Raw genomic sequence first — 20,822 nt, 5'->3', positions numbered from 1 at the left:
CAAATTGCGCATAAGTAGGCGCGAGGCAAATATTTTATGTATTCCATGTATATCAAAAATAGGTCTATTTCTATCAATATAAGTGACGTTTTAAATAATATTGAGAGTAGGATTTGACTCGGAGGCCATAATTTGGATTACCATCAATCCAATCCATCGCTATAAAGAACATCTTGTATAATTTGTAATGGCTGACTGACTCGGTGTGTAATCTCGGATAATCAGGACCTCTCGACCTCTCGTGACCTCTCGCACTGTCCTGATTATCATGTGTTGAGCGTAAAAGAACCTCTGTGACAGGAGGTGTTTCCATCGTTAACCCGTTTATTAAAATATAAAAAGTTTTCTTACAACAATTCTTTAAATTAAGCTGTAACACAGCTCAAGGAGCGAGAAACAAGTCCGAACAAAATTCGAGTATTTTGCCTTTGCCTTTTGCCTGATAGAGGAGTTTATTGATATTCGCTTATACACCGGAAAAACAGGAGGATGATCGCTCAGCGACCGAAGAGTCGGCCTTATAGAAGACGGCCAGTCCGAGGAAGACAGGAGATGTCACAAAGCGACCAAAGCCGACCTTATAGTAGATGGTCAACGTGATAAAGGGGATAGAATGCCTTCCGGAGGACTTAAGTCCGAGTATTTCTGGTCGTCGTTTTTTTTTCTATCCTGCGAGAACGACGTGAAGATCGATGGCCCCAGGCGATATTCTCTGGTGAACCCTAAACGTCCTTACTAATATAGTATCTACATGTTTATTTAAAATCTGGTTTGAGATTGTTAAAACTTAGTTTTAGTAAATTGCTGGGTTTAAAACAAGGCTCACATAACAAAGTATAGCCTCATACTTTGTAGATGATGCAATTGAAGAGAGATTTCAGAAAGGTGCCAAGAAAGACAATTTCGAAGAATCATTAAGCTATAACTAAAGAGATGTGTACTGAAAGAATAAAATTTCTATTGATTCAGTGAAACTTTTTATAGAGTAGAGGGAAAATTCTTTATTTTTCTACCGTACAGAATTTTAAAAAATTTTTAAATGAATTATTCGATTGGTCATTCGGTGTGATAAGCCCTTACGTAAGACAATCTTTGTAATTATAAATCAAATACTATAATATAATATAACAGAAGGCTAAAAGTAGGTAATAATCTAATAATCCTAACCTCTGCTGCGTTATTTTTGCCCGAGCAACGCGGGCTCATCTGCTAGTGTTATATATAAATTTTTATTTCGGATTATTAATAGATATTAGCGAGGTTGAGCCGAAGTTTTAAACGCGAAAACGCGTACGTTCGAGCTCCGCTTTCTGTAAGCCTAGAAGTTTGACAATGGTGTTTGAAAGTCAGTGGAATCATGCTTGACATTCCAAACGTATTGTCAAACTTCTTAGGCTTACAGGAAAGCGCGAGCTCAACGTCCGACGTACACGTTTTCGCGTTTAAAACTTCGGCCTCAACCTCGCTATTATGTAAAAAATTAAACCGTTTATATCCGCATAATGTAAAAACACCAGAAAAAGCGATTGTAGTGTATAAAGATGTTATTAATATGAAACCGTGTCGTTATTCTTATTTGTTTCTTAAACACCATTGTAGGGTGATTAATCGACCACTTGACATGTTTTTATTTCCAATTCAGTTGATGCACGTTCATAATACACGTTTTGGGCCTCCAAATTGCTCCCTCATATTTTTGATACATTTTTTACAAAATTATAAATAGGTATTATTAAGCAACAATGAACCATTTATCGCGATATGCGTAAATATATACCAGACAAGCGCTAGTAAGCAAATATACGATCGAATATGGACCCCAGAATTTAGAAAAGAAGTTTCAGGTCGGCCGCCTGCTCGTTCATGGCCTGGATTGGATAACTCATTCCCGTTTAACCATGCTTTAAATTTTTCAAAATATTTTCAAAACATAGGTGAAAATTTGTGTAAAGCAGTTCCTCGTTCTGAACGTTTTGATCTGCCGTGGACGGTTTAAAGATGATTTATTTATTATGTTTTAATTTACTTTATAAATATCTGTAATATACAGTATTTCGTGCTTCGAATTGCGCATATATTAAATTATACTGTTAAATTCGTATACCTATTAATTGGGTAAATATAATTTAATGTTTTTTTTTTAAGAAACACTTTGTACATTACAGAGAATTTCAGTTTTTTTCAAACGTTACGACAGTTCACCAAATAATTTATGTACAGAATGTAATATCTATATGTTTTCTCAATTTCGTATACATTTTTAAATAAAATAATACTATTCTTTCAACAATAGACGAATATAAGGTTGAAATATGTCGATTGGAATACTTATAACTTCGAGTCAAAATATCGTGTATTTAGAATTTTCTAAACTTTGAGGCGTATATTACGATCGAATATATTTTATATATATAAGAACGAACGGTTGAATTATATTTCTTACACATCGCATGATATAAAATTAACAAACATTATATTCTAGACATATATTTTAAAAGTCAGGACAGAATATTTGATGAAAATTTTAATTCATTTCGAAAAGTATTTAACATTAATAAAACGAATCTACAGCTTCAAAGATGATTTGAATTTGATCAAAGCAAAGCAACTATTTCCGCGTTCGTGTACAAACAAAATTTGGTTGAAGTCAATTCTATCAGTTTTCGAATCTTTTCTCTGTGAAAACAAATGACGACGACATTCTGGTATTTTGCCAGCATTTGGAAGCGCAGAAGACTATACAAATAGATTTCAGGATGTCCTTAACATGACCATTCTAGATTGGGAACTAGAACCTTTTTCAAATCTACAAAACGCAGAATTATCACTGCAGGAGGAGTTTGACATAATTGTCAACAAACGAAGAGTTAAAATTGAAATTAAAAAAAATGGATATCAAGGATTTTGGCTTCAAAGGCAAATTTCAGTATCTATATCTGGCTTTATGGGATGCATCAAAGAAGTTTTTCATTGCATTCCCATCATCATATTTAGCCGAAAGAGAATTTAGCGTAGCCAACAATTTACTAACAAAGAAAAGAAACAGATTGTCACTAGTGGAACGCGACGATTTAAGATTGCCGATGACAAATATGGCACCAAATATCGAACAAATTAGCGTCATTGCACCAAGCTCAGCCCTCTCACTAATAATATTATATTAATTTTTTACTAATATATTTTAAGTAATTGTAAAAATCTGTTCTTGTTTTTCAATATATAATATAGTATACTTCACCTAAGAGGGGCGCCATCGAATAACTGTTTGAAAAAGTGGGCTATGACCTCAAAAAATTGGAAAACTATGGATTACATTATTGATTTTAAGAACGGGAGTCGGTGTGTTTATTCTAAAAGGGGGCGGTAGGCCAAAAAAGGTTGGGAACCTATGGTTTAGATTATTATAAGGTACAGGTACTGTATTATTATTAATCAATGTGATGCCGTTGAATATTCTTTAAAAGAAATAAATATGATTCGCACTAAGGAAAAAATGATTGATTAAATACTAAAAAATATTTTAAAAAGAACTCATTATTAATACGTACTTTTCAATTATCAATTTCGAAACAATGTGTTAACAGATTTTGGACTAAAATTTAACTACATTAAATTTCAGTTCAAAAAATTTAATCGTCAATTCACTAACAATATTTTTAACCTTATGTAATAATTCACATTATATCAATATACAAAAGTTTTTTTTCTCGTTGATAAATCAATATTTTGATTAACCAATAAAAATAGTCTTTTCTTCCACTACAGAATATCTCAATTTGGATAGGGACATTCTGTTTTTAATATGCATCTTCCATTGTGAAGGACCTTCCCAGCGGGGCAATAACAACCGGGAACACAGATTTCATTTCTGCATAAACGAGCCAATCCCATCGGATTGCACGTTTCGTGACATTGAGGACCGCAATCGTCGTACACCATTCCTCCGTCGCATCTAAAAGCTAAAAATATACACACTTCATATAATTCTCACTGTCGTAAAATACATAATAACATTTTGTTAAAATTATACATAATTTAAATATATAAAATATCATAATAATGACGACAAACAGGAATTAGATGCTCGAGAATTATTAAATATGGCTCTGAAAAGAAATTATTGGCCCAAGTTAACAATGCGTTTGTTTAAAGAAATAAATGCAATGATAATTATAAAATCTATTTGTTTCGATTTTTAAGGAAAATGTTGTACTTAAAGAAAAAAATAAATATCTGCAGCTTTATTTAGTAAATGATCTAATCTCAGAAATCTATCCATAGTTATATTTTGGATTCCATTTTATTGTTACGATGCCGAATGCGTTAGATTGGATAATCATAGAACGCGATAGCGCTCTATGGTAGAGCTCAGCCACACGTGTAATGTTAAAGTGCTAAATTTAACCGTTAATATCTCCAAGACCAATGAACCGATTTGAATGAAATTTAAAATATTTAGTGTCCACGGTGACTACTATAGACGTCTGAAATTTTGAATAAATTCGTTGGTTCTTTTTGGATTTATGAAATAGGCATTTTGTCGCTTTTTACTCCTAGATTTACAACCAGAGTATACGATACCAAGTTACCAAAGAATCTAGGAATCTGCATATGTTTAATAGCTCTTTCGAGAGCTGACAACCTCTTTTGTGGTCCTTTTGAAAATTTCATTTAAAAATATTGAGTATTTGTAAAATAATAGCTCATTTTTTTTATTTAAATTTTAACATATTGACATAACGTTTTTGTGATTACTTTTAATCTCTTATTACAAGTCTAATGATTTAAAAATGAAATATTTATTAAATAATATTCTATTTTACCTTTCAGGGTGTTATGTATATCCTACATAACAACGAGGAAAAATATTTGAATCGTGTCAAATTTGACCCTTCGCGTTTTGAGACGTTTTGTCTACCACTGTATATAGATACAGATGATAAAATATGTCTCTGTCTTTAGCTTTTTGGTCGATATGCGTGAAATTTATCTTACTTATTTTCAGGGACCCCGAGGAAAATATAGACTACGACGAAATCTGAACACTACAACCTCATGCCCCTTATTAACTCTTAAACCCTTTGCCCGATCTGCATCAGATTTTTCATACTTATTCTCTGGAACAAAAAAAATCCTGCAGACTATCACGCGACTGTCAGCTGCATATAGAATTATCATAAAAACTATTATACAGTTTTTTAAACTGGTTGCATCTACAATAATTTTGCTGTAAATACTCTGTAGTAAATTACAGAACGTTTTTCACGCCACGTATTAGGTGGTAACGACAAAGTATATTAATTAGGTGTGATCCTAAGTGCGCAACTCGATTTTCAATTTAACTATCCTGGTTGTTTATATAACAGAAGTATGGCGATCAGTCAAAAAATGATCCCAAGGTTTTTACATTTTTGGACTTGGGACCTTGAAACACCGAGAAATGCAAAATGTTGGGGTATGTATAGTTGTTTGTGTGTGTGGAGGCAACGATTTTCTTTGCCCACTTCAAAAGCTTAATAACTCTTATTCCATTTGTCGAAAATTTCTGAAATTTTGCAGGATGGTTTGTATTAGGGGATTGACGCAATTAAATTTTGATGGCTAAAGGTCGAGGGGGTCATGTGCATCAGGACTGATTCTGGTAGGTGGTGCTGTAAGTGCACGCCGGCGGCCAAATATCTAGGGCGGCGGATAGTGAACTTTAAAAAATAAAATTCAAATATAATTGAATATTATTTTGATATAGCGGTCGGCGATGAAATAGATTGACGTTTTCATGACGACTGATGATATAGTTGAGCAGTTTATGGATATAAATAACGCCGAAGCATACATTTTAGGTGTTTTTTTTTTTTTTTAACTCTTTCTCTCCTGTGGGCACTAAGAGGGCCTCTTTAAGCAAGCCCATTATGGGTTCAGCCAGGCCCACAATGGGACGGCCGGGTGTGAGGACCAAGTCCCGACATATCCGGTCGGACCACCTCCCAAAAAATTCCTGGGGATTTTTCGACCCGTCGGGATTCGAACCCGGGTCCTCCAGAGAGATAGGCTACCACCTTGACCGCTCGGCCATCCGGCCCAAGTGTTTTGTATCAGAAAACTAAAAGTGCAAGCAACAGATGATGGGTGAGGTGGACCAAAGATAAATTGATCATTGAGAATTTCATAATCCACTACGATTGTTTCTTGTGTTAAATTATGTAAAAAGCACAAAAACTTGGAGTTTTGTAAACTTTTAAAGTTTGCAAACTCTAAGCTTTATTTATGTTAACGTCTTATGACTAAACAATATCTTGAGTTTAGAAATATGGAGTTTTCCTATTTTGTTGGCCACACAAATGGGGATATGTCTCTCAAGTGGTCAAGATAAGAGTGTCCGAAAGTGAGATGGCCTCCAAGATGGAATTTGACTTATAATAAAGTTGTTATAAAACTATCTTTTCTCACAAACTATACAGACGTTCCTCCATAATTTTCCTATTTATTTCCTTATGTTTAAAGTTGCGTTTCTTAGGAGTTATTCCACATAAAACATTCACAAGGTTGTTCGTCTGGAGTTAGAGTTCGAGATTGAATTCGGATTTACCAAGTCAACGGAAGAATCTCAATCGAAAACGAAAACGTTACACTACAACCAAAGTACGGGGCTGTCCATAAATTACGTAAGGGCGATTTCGGCCATTCTTGACCCCCACCCACCCCTGCGTTAGAAACCGTAATATTTTCTTTGATCCCCCTCCCCCTTCCCTATCTTACGTAATATTTAGGCATGATTTTATAGAAAGATTTTAACAAAAAATATTTTTTTATGAAACCCTAAAAACCTTATGTCCAAAATATATAATTATTAATTAGTTTACTAATATGTACTATTATTTATTAAACACTTTATGTGAACAAATTTAAAAATATAAAAATTTAATAAATTCGAATGAACAATTTATTTTAAGAACGTTATTTTTTAATTATTAACAATCTCTTTATTATTATCATCATTAATCAACGTCATAAAATTCATTTTTATATTAATTTTAATTTTACAATGGGACGCAAAAATCTTTGACAAATCGAGTAGCTAGTGCACATTAAACAGAAACATCATACAAAATAAAACGAGAGAATAGAGAGAAACCACATTCCATTGCCATATTACCATCTTGGCTAAGGCCAAGAATATAAATTACGTGCTGATAAAATGTTCTAGGTGCACCTGAGGACTAAATCATAAAGCTTGTAAAATTTTATATAATGGGGCTTTCAACTTTTCGAGATGATGGAATGTTGCTTTTGTTTGTGCTCTGAGGAATCTTGTTTTTATGTGGTTTTTTGGTGATAAATCATGATGGAATTTGTATACAGTTTTTTCGTAAGACAGGACGGACGATAATTTGTCAAGTAGGACCTTTTAAATCGAACATTTGTGAAATACGGTCGAAAACGGTACTTTTTTCGATTATCCGGTATTTCGGCAATCCGGTAAACCGGATTTGAGACGGCGTCTAACGCGTATTGTCGTCTTACTATTCGACACAAAATTTGGGGGTCCTAGGACCATTTTTCGCTGAGATAGCGGAAAAGTGCCGATACTTCCGGTCGGTAATTGAACGCCGATATTACGCTTCCGGCTTTACGGATCCAAATTCTGTCCGGTCATTTCTTCGGGGACACGATCAGTAACCTGTGTTGAAAATTTTAAGCAAATCCACCGAATAGAATTTAAATTATGGCGATTCTAGAATTTAATAAATTATCAACATCTTACTCAACATTGGTTGTCATGGCTACGGTCATTGATTTTTTGCCATAGAGCGTATAAGAACAACCGGAAGTTCGAGTCTTTATTGGAGCTGATATTTATAGTCCTACTTATTAGCTCTAATTTATTCCCATTGCACTTTATATTATTGATATAATTAGACATTTAATATTGGGATGGAATTATACATTAAAGAACAATTTTCGCAGGATGCAAAACGTATCATGGACGAAGTTAAAACATATGCCATTAATAACCCGAATGGTAAATTTCATGTTACATCACACATGAAATTTATTTTAGATCAATTCCAAAAATTAATTGACTCTGCCGAATCCTCATTTGACAAAATGAAATCTATGGAGCCTTTTATAGATAGAATTAATACATTGGCAACCAAGTCTGATTTGACTGAAATGATTAACACAGGAAAAATTTCTGATATTCAGGGTACCATATTAAGAAAACTGGACGCAATTGAACATAATCTCATTCAAACTGTAGGAGATGGGAATCAGGCAGTTATACAGAGAGAGGTATTAGAGAAAATATCTGCGATAGAGAGAAAAATTACAGAAAGTACAGATAAGGTTATTACAGATAAATTAAGAGAAACTGGAAATCGAATTAATGCCCAAATTATTCAACATTCTACAAAAATTATGAATAAATTAAATGTGGATTCCATCTTAACGAAAGCTCAAAAAATTGAGGAAAGCCTTGATAAGCTGAGGAACGAAGGCCCAATTTCTGACATCATTAACAACCAAATACATATGCAGGAACAACTGATTAATATAAAAGATAAAGTTGTTCTAAAGACAACTCAGGAGAATTTGAGTGGCCTTGGGGCGGCCTTGCCTGACGCCCCCATCTCAGAAATTCTTAAAAATCAGACATACATTCAAGAAAAACTGGAGAACTTGGCATCATACAGACACACAGACACTCCTCCACAAAGAAACTATAGTCAAGCTCTGAAAAACGGCAAGCTTTTTAACACTGATAAAAGACTGAGACACTTAGGAACAAACAGGGAGGTACTTCTCCTATACAGTAAAGACAGCGAGAAAAGTTGCAATAAAGTGCGGCAGATATTATTTGAGATGGTCAAACCATCGCAGTTAGGTATTGGAATTGACAAAGTGAGAAACATTGGAGGTGGAGGAGTTGCTATAGAGATTGGGAACCCTGAAAACGCTCTTAAGCTTGAGCGGCACATAGCTACAGAAGTTCCCCAATTATTGATAAGGAAGCCTCGGAAATTGCTGCCACATGTGGCCATTTTTTCAGTTCCTACTGAGATTACTAGGGAAGAGCTACCATTGTACATTTACAGACAAAATGACCTTATCAGTGAAACATATAAGGAAGAGGAATTCAACGAGGCTTTCAGGGCGAAATTCAGAATGGGAAGGAAAAATAAATATTACAACAATTGGGTTATTCAGGTAACACCTAGTCTAAGAAATCAACTTTTAAAGATAGAAAAACTGTCAATTCAATGGTCAAAATGTAAAACAACAGATTTCTGCCCAGTGCTCCAATGCTTTCGGTGTTGTCGGTATGGCCATTCCACAGCAATGTGCAGCCAAGAGATGCCCACATGTAGCCACTGCTCTGGTCAACATACCTATAACGAATGCACAAATATAGACCAACCTCCGGTATGTTGTAACTGTAGACATGAACACACCATGGCTGGGCATAATGCCAGAGATAGTTCTTGTAGGGTATACACGAGAATCAAAACCAATCTAATAAATAGAACTGACTATGGAATTACAGCCTAAGACTAAATTAGCTTCCTGCAATACAATATAGGTAGAAGCATTGCTTCTACTTCTATCTTAACTTCTATCATCAATCAATTTGATCTCATTCTTTGCCAACAGCCATATTGTGTGTTCCTGGATTTCGTTAACTCTAGCTCACCGTGTATTCATCGTCTTCACATCTAAATACTTAGTAACTACTTTAAAAGAGCTACAAGAGTCCTACAAAAGTGCCAAGAAAGTGCTTCAAGAACGCTTCAAGAGTACTTCAAGAGTGCTTCAAGAGTGTGACAATCATTCACGTCAAATACGCATCGAAAACGATAGTGAGATGCGTGAATGAAATAGAATTGTAGAATTTGACGTCAATATTGAAGAGAAAGGTACGAATAGCTGCAAACATAACTGGACCAAATGGAACTGACGCTAAAGAAAGTCCATATGCAGCAAAGAGACGACGCAATTTTACAAACAATTATTGCAAGTTTACCGTCTCGGCGAAGACGCCTCTAGTTTATAAAATTGTTCGTGCTATGCTTGTTATTGTCTGTGCTCTGTGCTCTGTGCTCTGTGTTTTTTTTTTTTTTGTCTACATGTCACTATATTTGTAGTTGATGTTATGCTTTATTCTGGTTAAATAATTTACATATCTGTAACTCATATATTTATTGTAACTCTGTTATATTTCATCCGGTTATGTATTACGGCACCGGTTATGTACCTTTGGTATCTTTTTAATTAAATAACTAATACAACCAATGCTACTTTACGCGGCTCTGCGGATCATGTAGCTAGAAAATTCAGTAGCAAGTAAATTACTCTCTCTTCAAAAGACAGTTTGCCCTCAGGATTTCAAAGTGCTGCAGAACTGTTTCTACTAATGCCTCTCTGATTCTAGCAGAGCTCCTTCCTTTGCCACTTACGTATTGTAGAAAAGGTTCAAAACTACTACATCAGAACTACAACCATCGAGGCTCAACAACGGTCTCTACTGCTATCTACGGCTGTTCATATGCAATTACCATATCTCTGATCATCACTAAACAAGGTTAATCCCAGGGTACATTTGGTGTCATCTGTTTCCTCCATGGATAACCACGCAAACATTAATATCTACCCAGATGGGTCTAAAAGCCCCTTCTTGTCGGCTGAAGTATCTGTATCTTCCTCCAAACTAACATATTTTGCCCAAAATATGTTAGAAGATACCCCCACATATCAAGCTGAAGAAGATTCTGTCTACCAATCTGTTCAGTGGGCCACTTCACTACCAAACAGAACTCTGTCTATCAGCATTTACACTGATTCTTAGTCCATCCAAAAAACTCTATTAGATCCCAATTGCAATAGCAATAAAATCACACATATCCAGCACCATATTAAAAATCTTATAAATAAGCTAACTTTTATGTTTGTTCCTGGCCATACTGGCATACTAGGAAATGAAAAAGCCGACTTTGAGGCTAAGTAAGCTGAAAAGGACACTGACTCGGACTACACTCACAACCCTCTCTGACGCAGCAGCCTTAAAAATTATATCTATGACAACGCTATGCAAAAGTGAAATCAACAATAGTTGAGCAGTAAAACTGGTAGAATAACAAGACTTTATTTTCCTAGTGTTGAATGCAGGTTCTCATCACCAACTTAGAGATTTAACGTTTGCTACTGCTCAACTACTTACTGAGCATGTATAACCGGGCAGAAACTGCCTCTTGCTTTTGCTCTACAGAAAATCTAAACACCGTCGACGATATGATTTATCATTGTCCAATTTACGATCAATATAGACTTATTCTGAAATTAGAAATCTTTACGCTTGGTTTCAGGTGGCCATGTCCGCTCGACACGCTTGTTCAGAAGCCACTGTTTTAATGCTTTTTATAATTATGTTTAAAAAATATGGAAGAAAAGATTTTATAATTTCTAATTTCTAGTTTTACATTTTAGTTTTCACTAAAAGCTAAATACTAATTTTATGTTAATTTCGGTTTATGTATTCTTAGTGTTATACACCCATAGGAGTGGTGCATTTTATTCTAATAAAAAAAAAGAGAGAAAGAAACCTGAAGCCAAATTCAAAACTCCACCACTCAACGAGATCAAAAACTAAAAATAAGAATATCACGTAAGACGAGATCTAATACCCCCTACCCCCGAGTAAGAAATCGTAAGAAATCCTTGACCCCCACCCACCCCAAAATGCCTAACGTAATTTATGGACGGCCCCTATTTGACAAGTAAATGCTTCACTCCATAGAAAACAAAGTAAAGACATTTTTATTTAATTATAATGTATATTATTTGCACGTTATTTTATCATTGTATCTTATTTGTAGGCGTTTACGTTTAGACATTTAAATATCTAAACATAAACGCTTAAGATGGTCGTCATTTTCTTATTTTGAACTTGAATTCGCGTAAGAATATGCGAATTTACATAAACACGGTTTAATACATTATTTAATTTTTAATTTTTTGTAATTATAAATAATCTTACCGCACTTTGTTTGAAGAGTCCAATGTTTGATGAAAACATTACTACGTCGACATTCCAATGCGTAATCGCTTATAGAATCGCAATAACACGGTTCGTTATAACTGCAAGAGCAACTGTCCTGTAAACACGTTTTATAATATGGTACGGGATTGACATACTTATGACACTTCCTAAAATTGCTATCTCTGAAATTCAAAATAGTCTTAATTAAAATATTAATCGTAGCTCGTTTCTATCAATATTTTATACGAGAAAACTATTACGATTTTTCTTAAATTTCTAGTAAATACATTTGTTTGTTAATTGGGAGATGCCCAGTGCCATTACAGTAGAGAGTCGTTAATCGGAACACCGGTAATCGGAATCGCCGGTAATCGGAACGATTTTCAGTCGGACTGTGTCGGGCTGAATCGAACGTTTTTGATACTAGATTTACTTCTAAAGTATAATTTTCATGTTTTTATATTCTTTAATATATTTATTTTGTTTGTACAAAATAAAGAAAATAATTTTTAACGATACGATAGCCTCGATTATTATTATAAAAATTTTCGTTAGGCTTAAAATCGACGAAAATTCAACACGAAGCGACACGCAACGGAGAAAAATTTGAACATCGGAGAGGTTAATATATTTTTTCGTACATAATCGGTAATCGGAACAAATCACTAATCTGAACAACCCCAGTCCCCAATTGATTCCGATTTCCGACTCTCTACTGTACTTATATCGGTGTAATAATAAAATCATATAATTAATATTTCTTTCTTACTTACTTCAGAATATTACATTCCTTTCTGGCTTTCATTAGTCTGTAAGACGAAGTAAATTTACATTTGTTGAATGTAATAACTTGTAGTTTTGAGTCATTCGGTATCTTCGATGGAGGTTTGCGACAGTATTTATGCCCTTCGACTTTCCAACTAAGACCGAATTCCTAGTTACATATAATTTTAGTTAATTATTGATATATTTCTAGAGATACAATAATAATAATTATAACTATCGAATAATAATTACCCAATTTATTAACTTTTATGTCTCGGTTACAATTGTATTAAATATTTTCAATAGCAAATCTTTAAAATTTCATATTACTTTATATATTGCTCTTAAATTTATATATAAAATTTAATATTACGCGTTTTATTTTAATTTTTTGAGGGACAGAAATAGAATAGGTGATAATATTAGTAATTTGAATAAAGTCTACTGCTGTTACGTTCTATGCCTGAAATAAAGAATCTTTTAATGACAATATTAACAACATTAAATGTATTTTTAATTACGTGAAATGTTTTGAGTATTGTTATACTATTCTATACAAAGAATATTATAAAAACTGCTTGCTGTTTACAGTAAGAAATTGATATATTAATATAAAGAAATTTCAAAATTAAACATTTTAAAATATATTTGATATTTATAAGTTGTCGATAAACAGCTTTTTTTTTTATTCTAGTTATATTACGATTGATTTATGATTAATTGTAACGTAACAGTAATAAGTTGTTACAAACAGATGTGGACACACAAAAAAAAAATCTAAACTACGCTCTTTAAATATTTTTGTATATACGTGTTTGAAAATTATGTATGTCTGTATACCTGCTCAGTTTTCAAGGTTTTTATACATAAAAAATTAGATATATTTGTGTATAGTATTTTTTGAATATATTCTTCTTAAAACTTATATTTTCCGTCCTGTGGGCGCTTAAAAAAAACCTTATAATCATACCTATCGAGGGCTCGGCTAGGCCCACAATGGGTGGGCTAAGTGACAAGGACGGAACCCGATCCCAGAAAATTTCTGGGGGTTTTTATCGACTTAATCACGTCAGTCATCTGGTCGGCCTTACACTTTGCGATTATATTCATTTAACCCTTTTTCATTGTTTTTTTTTAATTTGAATTCTTGGGGTTTATTGTGTGTTGATTATATTATTCGATTAATACAGTATAATAAGCACACATTTAATCCGAACCCGGGATCTAAGTGAGGGACTTCCCCGTTCCATTTTGCTCCTGACCAAACCTACGTTGGGTATGGGGAAAAGGTTCTCTTAGTGCCCAAGAGCGGAAAGAGTAAAAAAGTATCCTGTATGTTTTAATTAAAACAACTAAAACATTTTAATACTATAATTGAATTATTGCATTCGATTACATTATTTCGTGATCGCGATCCTTGAAATGTAAACAGTTCCTATCGATTTCTTACTGCGAAAATCTCTCTCTCTTTAATACCGTACGATTGCAATTAAGTGGCAAATGTTTTTTCGTGTATTTGTTGTTTCACGAGATTTGTTTTGAAAGATGTTACTATTTGAGAATTGTAGATTTGGAACCTGATTATCCAAACAGAAACATCTGAGATGTAAAATAAAAAAACCGCTCCAAGAAAAACCTTCTGGCAATTTGGACGACAGTCAAATTTGACAAGTAACGGCCGAATTTGGCAAAAATTTTGAAATTCTCCAACTCTTGAGGCAAATTTCTCTCAAAAAGGCGACCGACTTATTACAAAGAGACTAAAGAATAGGAGACAAAATTTTTATGTTGAAAGTTCGGGAAAGCGTCCAATCTCGCAGCAATTTTTCAAATTGATAAACTGAGTCATGATATTATCTTTGTTTGAAATGATTCCTATAAATCTACATTTCTTTTTGTGCCAAGTTGGTCCGTTTGTTTTAAATGTTTCAGCACAGTTTTAAAAAGGCAGCTAGTTGAAAAGTAAAAGATGTATTTACACGTAAGTCGAATGTATTACATATAGTATAGGGTATAATAAATTGAAGATATTACTTTCTTATTTCATATTACAATCGTTTCAATATATATATATATATATATATACAGTATTATTTCAAATAATAAGGATTGTTCGTATCAGATATTTGTTCAAATTTTTACCTAATTTCGTTCTGGTGAACTTATTTCCATGTAGTAATTAAAATCTCATTTATGAAGTTCGGGACATTGACGTGCCGGGCAGAATTTATTTCAATGCCAACAATGAATAAGCATTTAGGAAATGTTCGCGTGTAATAGGGGTGGTTTAATATTATAGTAGTTATTTTCACGTCTAGTTTTGAGATGAGAAGCATTAGAAAATGTAGCTAGTTTAGACAGATTTAGATAAAATGTATGGAAGTTTAAAATTGAGAGAAAATCTACTTAATAATATGACCGATAATTTAGTCATGATTAAATGAAAGACCAGATGGCGGAGGTAGCCAGGCAGAAACCTGTCGCTCAAGCGTGACAGGCTCTTGAACGGCAGATACTTTAAGGATATTTGACATTTAAAGTTGGATTATCTTCAAATGTTACGGGTGGTTGGCCCGGATACGTTTGATCACGTGCCTTACCGCCCGGCTCCCCATTGTGAGCTCGGCAAAGGCTTTGTAAAAATCGCAGAGTGCGAAGAGTTTATATAAATATGAATACCCGTAGATTAAAATTTTCTTGTATTCGTGAATTTAAAATTGCAAATTATTCTGTATAATATTCCTAACTTAATAATTTAGCGTGCCATTATTTCTTATTTGGGAGTCGAAATTCAAGGCCGATCATTTCACTGTATTAAATTTTTATTTCACGTAAAACTTTCTAAATTAAGCAGAATTAATTCACGCTAGTTTTCATGTTGATTTTAAAATTTAAACACGAGTAATGCACTGCATTATTTCAAAAAAGTCAAGAATGATAAATTGGTACCATGTACAAATTGTAATCTTACATCCGAAATTTTCTGGTAGTACATCAGTTACATGGAATTGCCTCAAATCCAAACATACTTAACTGCCAATTAAGTCAAAAATGGTAAAAAAATCACAATAATACCATAATAATAATAATACTGATTTCATTGCCTGTTCAAAACCAGTTTTATTGCCAGCACTAGTAACAATGTACTCCATAATTGTCGGTATACTATTGGCATATATTAGTTACTAAAATAATATGCAAACTACCAGTAATATTTCGTTTATTCTTATCTTTTCATTAGTCAAGTTTAGTTTGGAGTTCTTTGTCTCTAATGGTAGCATATCCAGGATTTTGAGAATATGGGTGATGCTCAAGACAGATTCAGGAAATACCAAGGCATGTGCCATATGTCACGTTTTGGAGAGTGTTGCTCAGTTACCTTAATTAGTTTACTTTTTTCGTTATCCATTTAACAATTGTAAGAAGCTAATTGATTATAAATTATACAAATTAGAGTATAATATTGTGTGATTGCAAAAAGAGGATTAGAAAAGATATGAAATCAAAATAACTAATTTCAGTAATTGCTAGTAAAAATAAGAAATGTAATGATTTTATGTCTTTAGTCTCTGCTCCATAATTTGATGTTTCCAAGAAATAGCAATTTTAATTTTTTGTTTGTATAAGTTTCTGCTATTGAAGTCGTGAGCTATGCATTATTTATTTTTTACTCTTAAAGTAACAAAACCGATCGCTTGGTATCGAGGGTGCCGCGACATCATAAGCACCCCCTTCTGGATAAGCTCCGGTCATGAATATTAGCTTAATTAGAATTGAATAATGGCTCAGGGCAGAAAGCAGAATGAAAATTATGTTATCAAAGCTCTGGAGCTGCATGAAGCCTGAGCGTTGTGGGCTGCTCATGTCTAATTTAAATTGTTTGATATAAACTGAAAAACAATGATGCCTTGTGTTCACATGAAAAAAAATATTATAACATTAAATAATAATGAGCACTTTTATGGCATTTAGTAAAAATATAATATTTATAAAAATTATATTCCTATTTTATATTGCCTAAAAACTTTTTTGGTGCTCAAATATTTTAATATTTATTTTTCATGATCAAAAGTACTAATTGAAACAATAGAAACTGAAATTGTGTGACTAATGTGATCTTGATTGAATTTTATTATAAAATAACATTACAGTAATGTTATATTTTATTACATATCATATAAATGGATGTGTCATAGTGCTTGTTGTAACTGGTTGAATTGATTAACTTATCTTCATCTCAAATAGAACTTTATAACAAGTCTATTGTTCTATAGTTCTTATAGTCACAAAAGAATTTGTAGTCAACAGATTCCTTATTAGTAATAATAACACTATTTCTAATAAAAAATTTCTAATTTATATATTAATAAATATTGAACAAATAAAAAATCAATATTCAGTATTAAAAAAATTAAAAATTTTGTAAGGCAGAAAGCAAAATAATGGAACAAAAAGCAGAAATTAAGCATTATGAAATACTTTTATTGCAATGAAATGTAAAGTAATACAAAAAAGAACAATGATATTAGTTGCCAGTTTAGCTGAAGCATCGGAAATGTTGTTAGTATCTGTTGTAAAATCTTCTCGGCAAGATTTCAATGAGGTATGTGATGAAGCCTATTAAAAAATAAAAAATATAAATATATATTGAATCTAAAAGTAAATATATTAATAAACAACTTTTTAAATAACAGTTTCAATAGTCAGTTTGTTTCTTTTTTATTGCTATGCTGTTGGAATTTCTAAATAAATATCAGTTTTATTATTTAAGAAATTAAATTTATATATATATTTTGACACAGTATAGAAAAATAATTATAAATTTTGTTAATACAGGGTGTTTCCCTCAAACCTCCTTAGTTTTGTGAATTCATTTTAGGAAAAGAAATGTGATTATAGTACTGTACACAATAGTAATAGAAAGTGCATCTGATAAAATTACTTATATTAAATCGGTGCATTTCCACTCACGCTCCTGATGTGATACACATAATATCAAATTTCAGCCCATTCAAGAGTCACACTGTTAATAGCATCTATGATTCTCCTTCATGGAAAAAATGGAAAGTTACTTCATAAGAGAACATTACCATGTCCAAAAATTGTGGGTGTTGCTATATTTGGCCTAAGATGACAATGGCAAAGGCTATACACTGGGGTTTGTTGGTCAGATTAATTTCCTACACCATCCGCATTCTGTAAGCATACAGCCACAATTTCCTTATGCAAGACTGTTCAGAGTTGCAGGCATTTGAAGTTCACAAGACATTTTCCAAATGGATTCAGGCAAACATGTTCTCCATTTCAAGCATATACACATGAAACTTGAAGTATTGACCAACACATTCCATTCACCTACTTGTAATTTTACAGAACAGTTTAAAACTACAGAAGTTTGAGGGGCACATCCTGTATTACAATTATTTTAATAATATGAATTACTGTACTTCATAATTTATTTCTGTATTAAAAAGAAAAATGTTTAGACTAAACAGAAATCAAGTCTGAGGATAAAAGTAATTTTATTTTTGAATATAAAAATTCCACTTTTAATTCATTCTTACAAAATAATTTAGCCCTAACTCATTTTGTTTACGTACAATTTTAATATTATTACACACAGCTAAAATTTTATTAACAACAGTTACAGATATATGTATCACGGTGATGCAACAAATATAATGCAGTCAGTCATACACTATAACTATTTTTCATAAATGAAACTTTTTGTGTGTTCTAAAACTGAATCAATGAGCTTAAAAAATTTGAAATTATAATTGTTTAACTTATTTTGTGCGAGTTTTTGATTCATTTTCACGTTTTCCTAATTAGTATAAAAAATTATGTGAAAATTAATTTGTATGTACTTTTAATCTGGATGTCAAAACATTTAAATATAAATATAGTAGGCCTATTCCTTAATTTATTTATGAAAACATAAATATTAATCATCATATTTTCTGTCTATTAAAACTAAAGTTTAACAATTTTGATACTTTTCAATACATTCAAAAACCATTTTCAATACAAAATAAAAATAATGGTATCATTTTATAATTGAATATCTATAGCTAACCAAAAATACTAATTTACAATACACTTGGTTGTTCAAAAAACCCCATAACCATAAGTCCAGGTGCATCATGAAAGATGTCACAAATGAAAGACAGCATTAGATATGTTCTAGCAATTCCAGTAGACTTCTTGTATTCTGTGATAAAAAAAATGCCATTTTAAGAAATGAAAAACTTTGTTGACAACAATGGAGGCTACATTGAACATTTGTAATGCTGTTCAAGTGACTTATATCACTACAGCACTACCTATCACCAATTTTTTGTACTAATCTTATTAATAAATGGCGAGCACATCATTTAAAGTACCTTCTGTTTGAATTTCATTACATTTGGAGTCTTAGAATGCACTGCAGAATCCTCTAAGGAACTTAATTTTTAGCACCCTGTATTTATTCTACTGTTTTGTACTTTGCATCTAAATAAAATTTTTCTATTTTTTATATACCTCCACATGTATCTCTCTCCATAACTCAAATTGTTTATTTTTTGGTCCTTTCAAATTCAAGATTTAGAGGTTTTGTTAGAATACAACAATTGAAGTTATTTATGAATGTGACGTTGATGTGTACATCATTTTGTGTCATGATGATTTTTTAACTGTCACATAATATTTGTAAAAGGTTGGCGACACCGTTGACAACCTGTCAGAAACCATTAGTCAGTGACTGGATTTTACTCTACTTTTTTGGCACCAACTTTCCTTTAGACAGGCTGTGTAATCTTTGTCATTCATTCACAAAACTGGTTCTATGAGTTTAAGTTTAACCAGTTTTATCACAATCTCTGACAAGCTTAATAAGTGTAACAGGTTATGAACTGAGTTATGACAACAATTAATTAAACAAAAGGAGGGAAGGTAAATTTAAGAAATAAACTGGATATAAATTAAGGAAAAAGAACATTCAGTGATGACAAAAGATCATAACAATGGCAGATGAAAACTACATTTCTATCACAAAACTGAACAACAGTAATTATCACACATGGAAATACAAGACAAAACTACTGTTGATAAAGGAGGACTTATGGGACATTATAAAGGAAGAAATACCTTTAGATCTAGATTAATTTTGGTTGATAAAGGACAGAAAGGCATGTGCCATGATACACTTCCTGATGGAAAACAGTCAACTATCATTAGTAAGAAAGGAAACTATGGCTAAAAAAGGCACTTGGAAAGTCATAAGGAAACATCATGTTAAGTCTACATTATCAAATAAAGTTTAAATTACATATTTTATTTTAATAGATAAAGTTAGAAGAAAACAGTGCATGAAGATACACTTGGCCAAGATGGAGGAATTAACTGATAGTCTTATAGCATTGGGAGAAACTCTAGCTGAAAAACTGAAGTATTATTATTGCTTAGTAGCTTGGCAGACAGTTACAATAATTAATAACAGCACTAGAGACTTGTTTGGGAGATTTAATTCAAAAGTCATAATGTAATAATTACGTGAAGCATATTCATTGGATATGGTTTGCAAATTATTAAAAAATATGTTTGACTTAAAACAAGGAGAATGAATGGAATAGAAAATTTAATGAAACATTGCTGACAAGGAAGTATCCCTCTTTACAAGTAACAAAATCACTTACAAGAGATCTCTCCTACTGTTTGTCTATTCTTTTTCTATTTTCTAAAACAATAAGGACCTTTTGAAGAGAAATTGCATTCTGGAAGTCTATACTATCCCTGTACATGATCATAGGGTGAACTGTCTATGTGAATATATTGGAGCTACTGCTTGTGGTCTAAAAATGAGGATCAAGGAGTATAAATATACAATTCAGAAGTCTTTCCACTACCACATTAGCTTCTTTTGCTGTTGATAATGATATGCAAGTTAAATTTCAGGATGCCCTGTTACTATAATGCAGTGATGACCTGGCCAACCTGAAATATCTTCAAAGACTAGAAATATTCAAAGTGTTTAAAAGAGGGA

The 20,822-nt window shown here is 32.5% G+C and overlaps 1 protein-coding gene across 1 annotated transcript in view; it reads right to left on the bottom strand.

Annotated features, from left to right (window-relative positions):
- Positions 1–3,613: 3,613 nt before the first annotated feature.
- Positions 3,614–20,822, bottom strand: part of LOC136985251 (sushi, von Willebrand factor type A, EGF and pentraxin domain-containing protein 1-like) — a 170,256-nt gene continuing 153,047 nt past the window's right edge. The window contains 3 exon segments of the mRNA XM_067282503.1: positions 3,614–3,959; positions 12,032–12,216; positions 12,808–12,968. Coding sequence (XP_067138604.1) covers positions 3,772–3,959; positions 12,032–12,216; positions 12,808–12,968 — 534 coding nt within the window. The 3' untranslated portion in view covers positions 3,614–3,771.

The sequence above is a fragment of the Centruroides vittatus genome, unplaced genomic scaffold, assembly GCF_030686945.1.
Source record: "Centruroides vittatus isolate TY-2023 unplaced genomic scaffold, ASM3068694v2 contig_956, whole genome shotgun sequence".
Taxonomy (NCBI): Eukaryota; Metazoa; Arthropoda; class Arachnida; order Scorpiones; family Buthidae; genus Centruroides; species Centruroides vittatus.
This window is presented reverse-complemented; position numbering and strand designations above follow the sequence as displayed.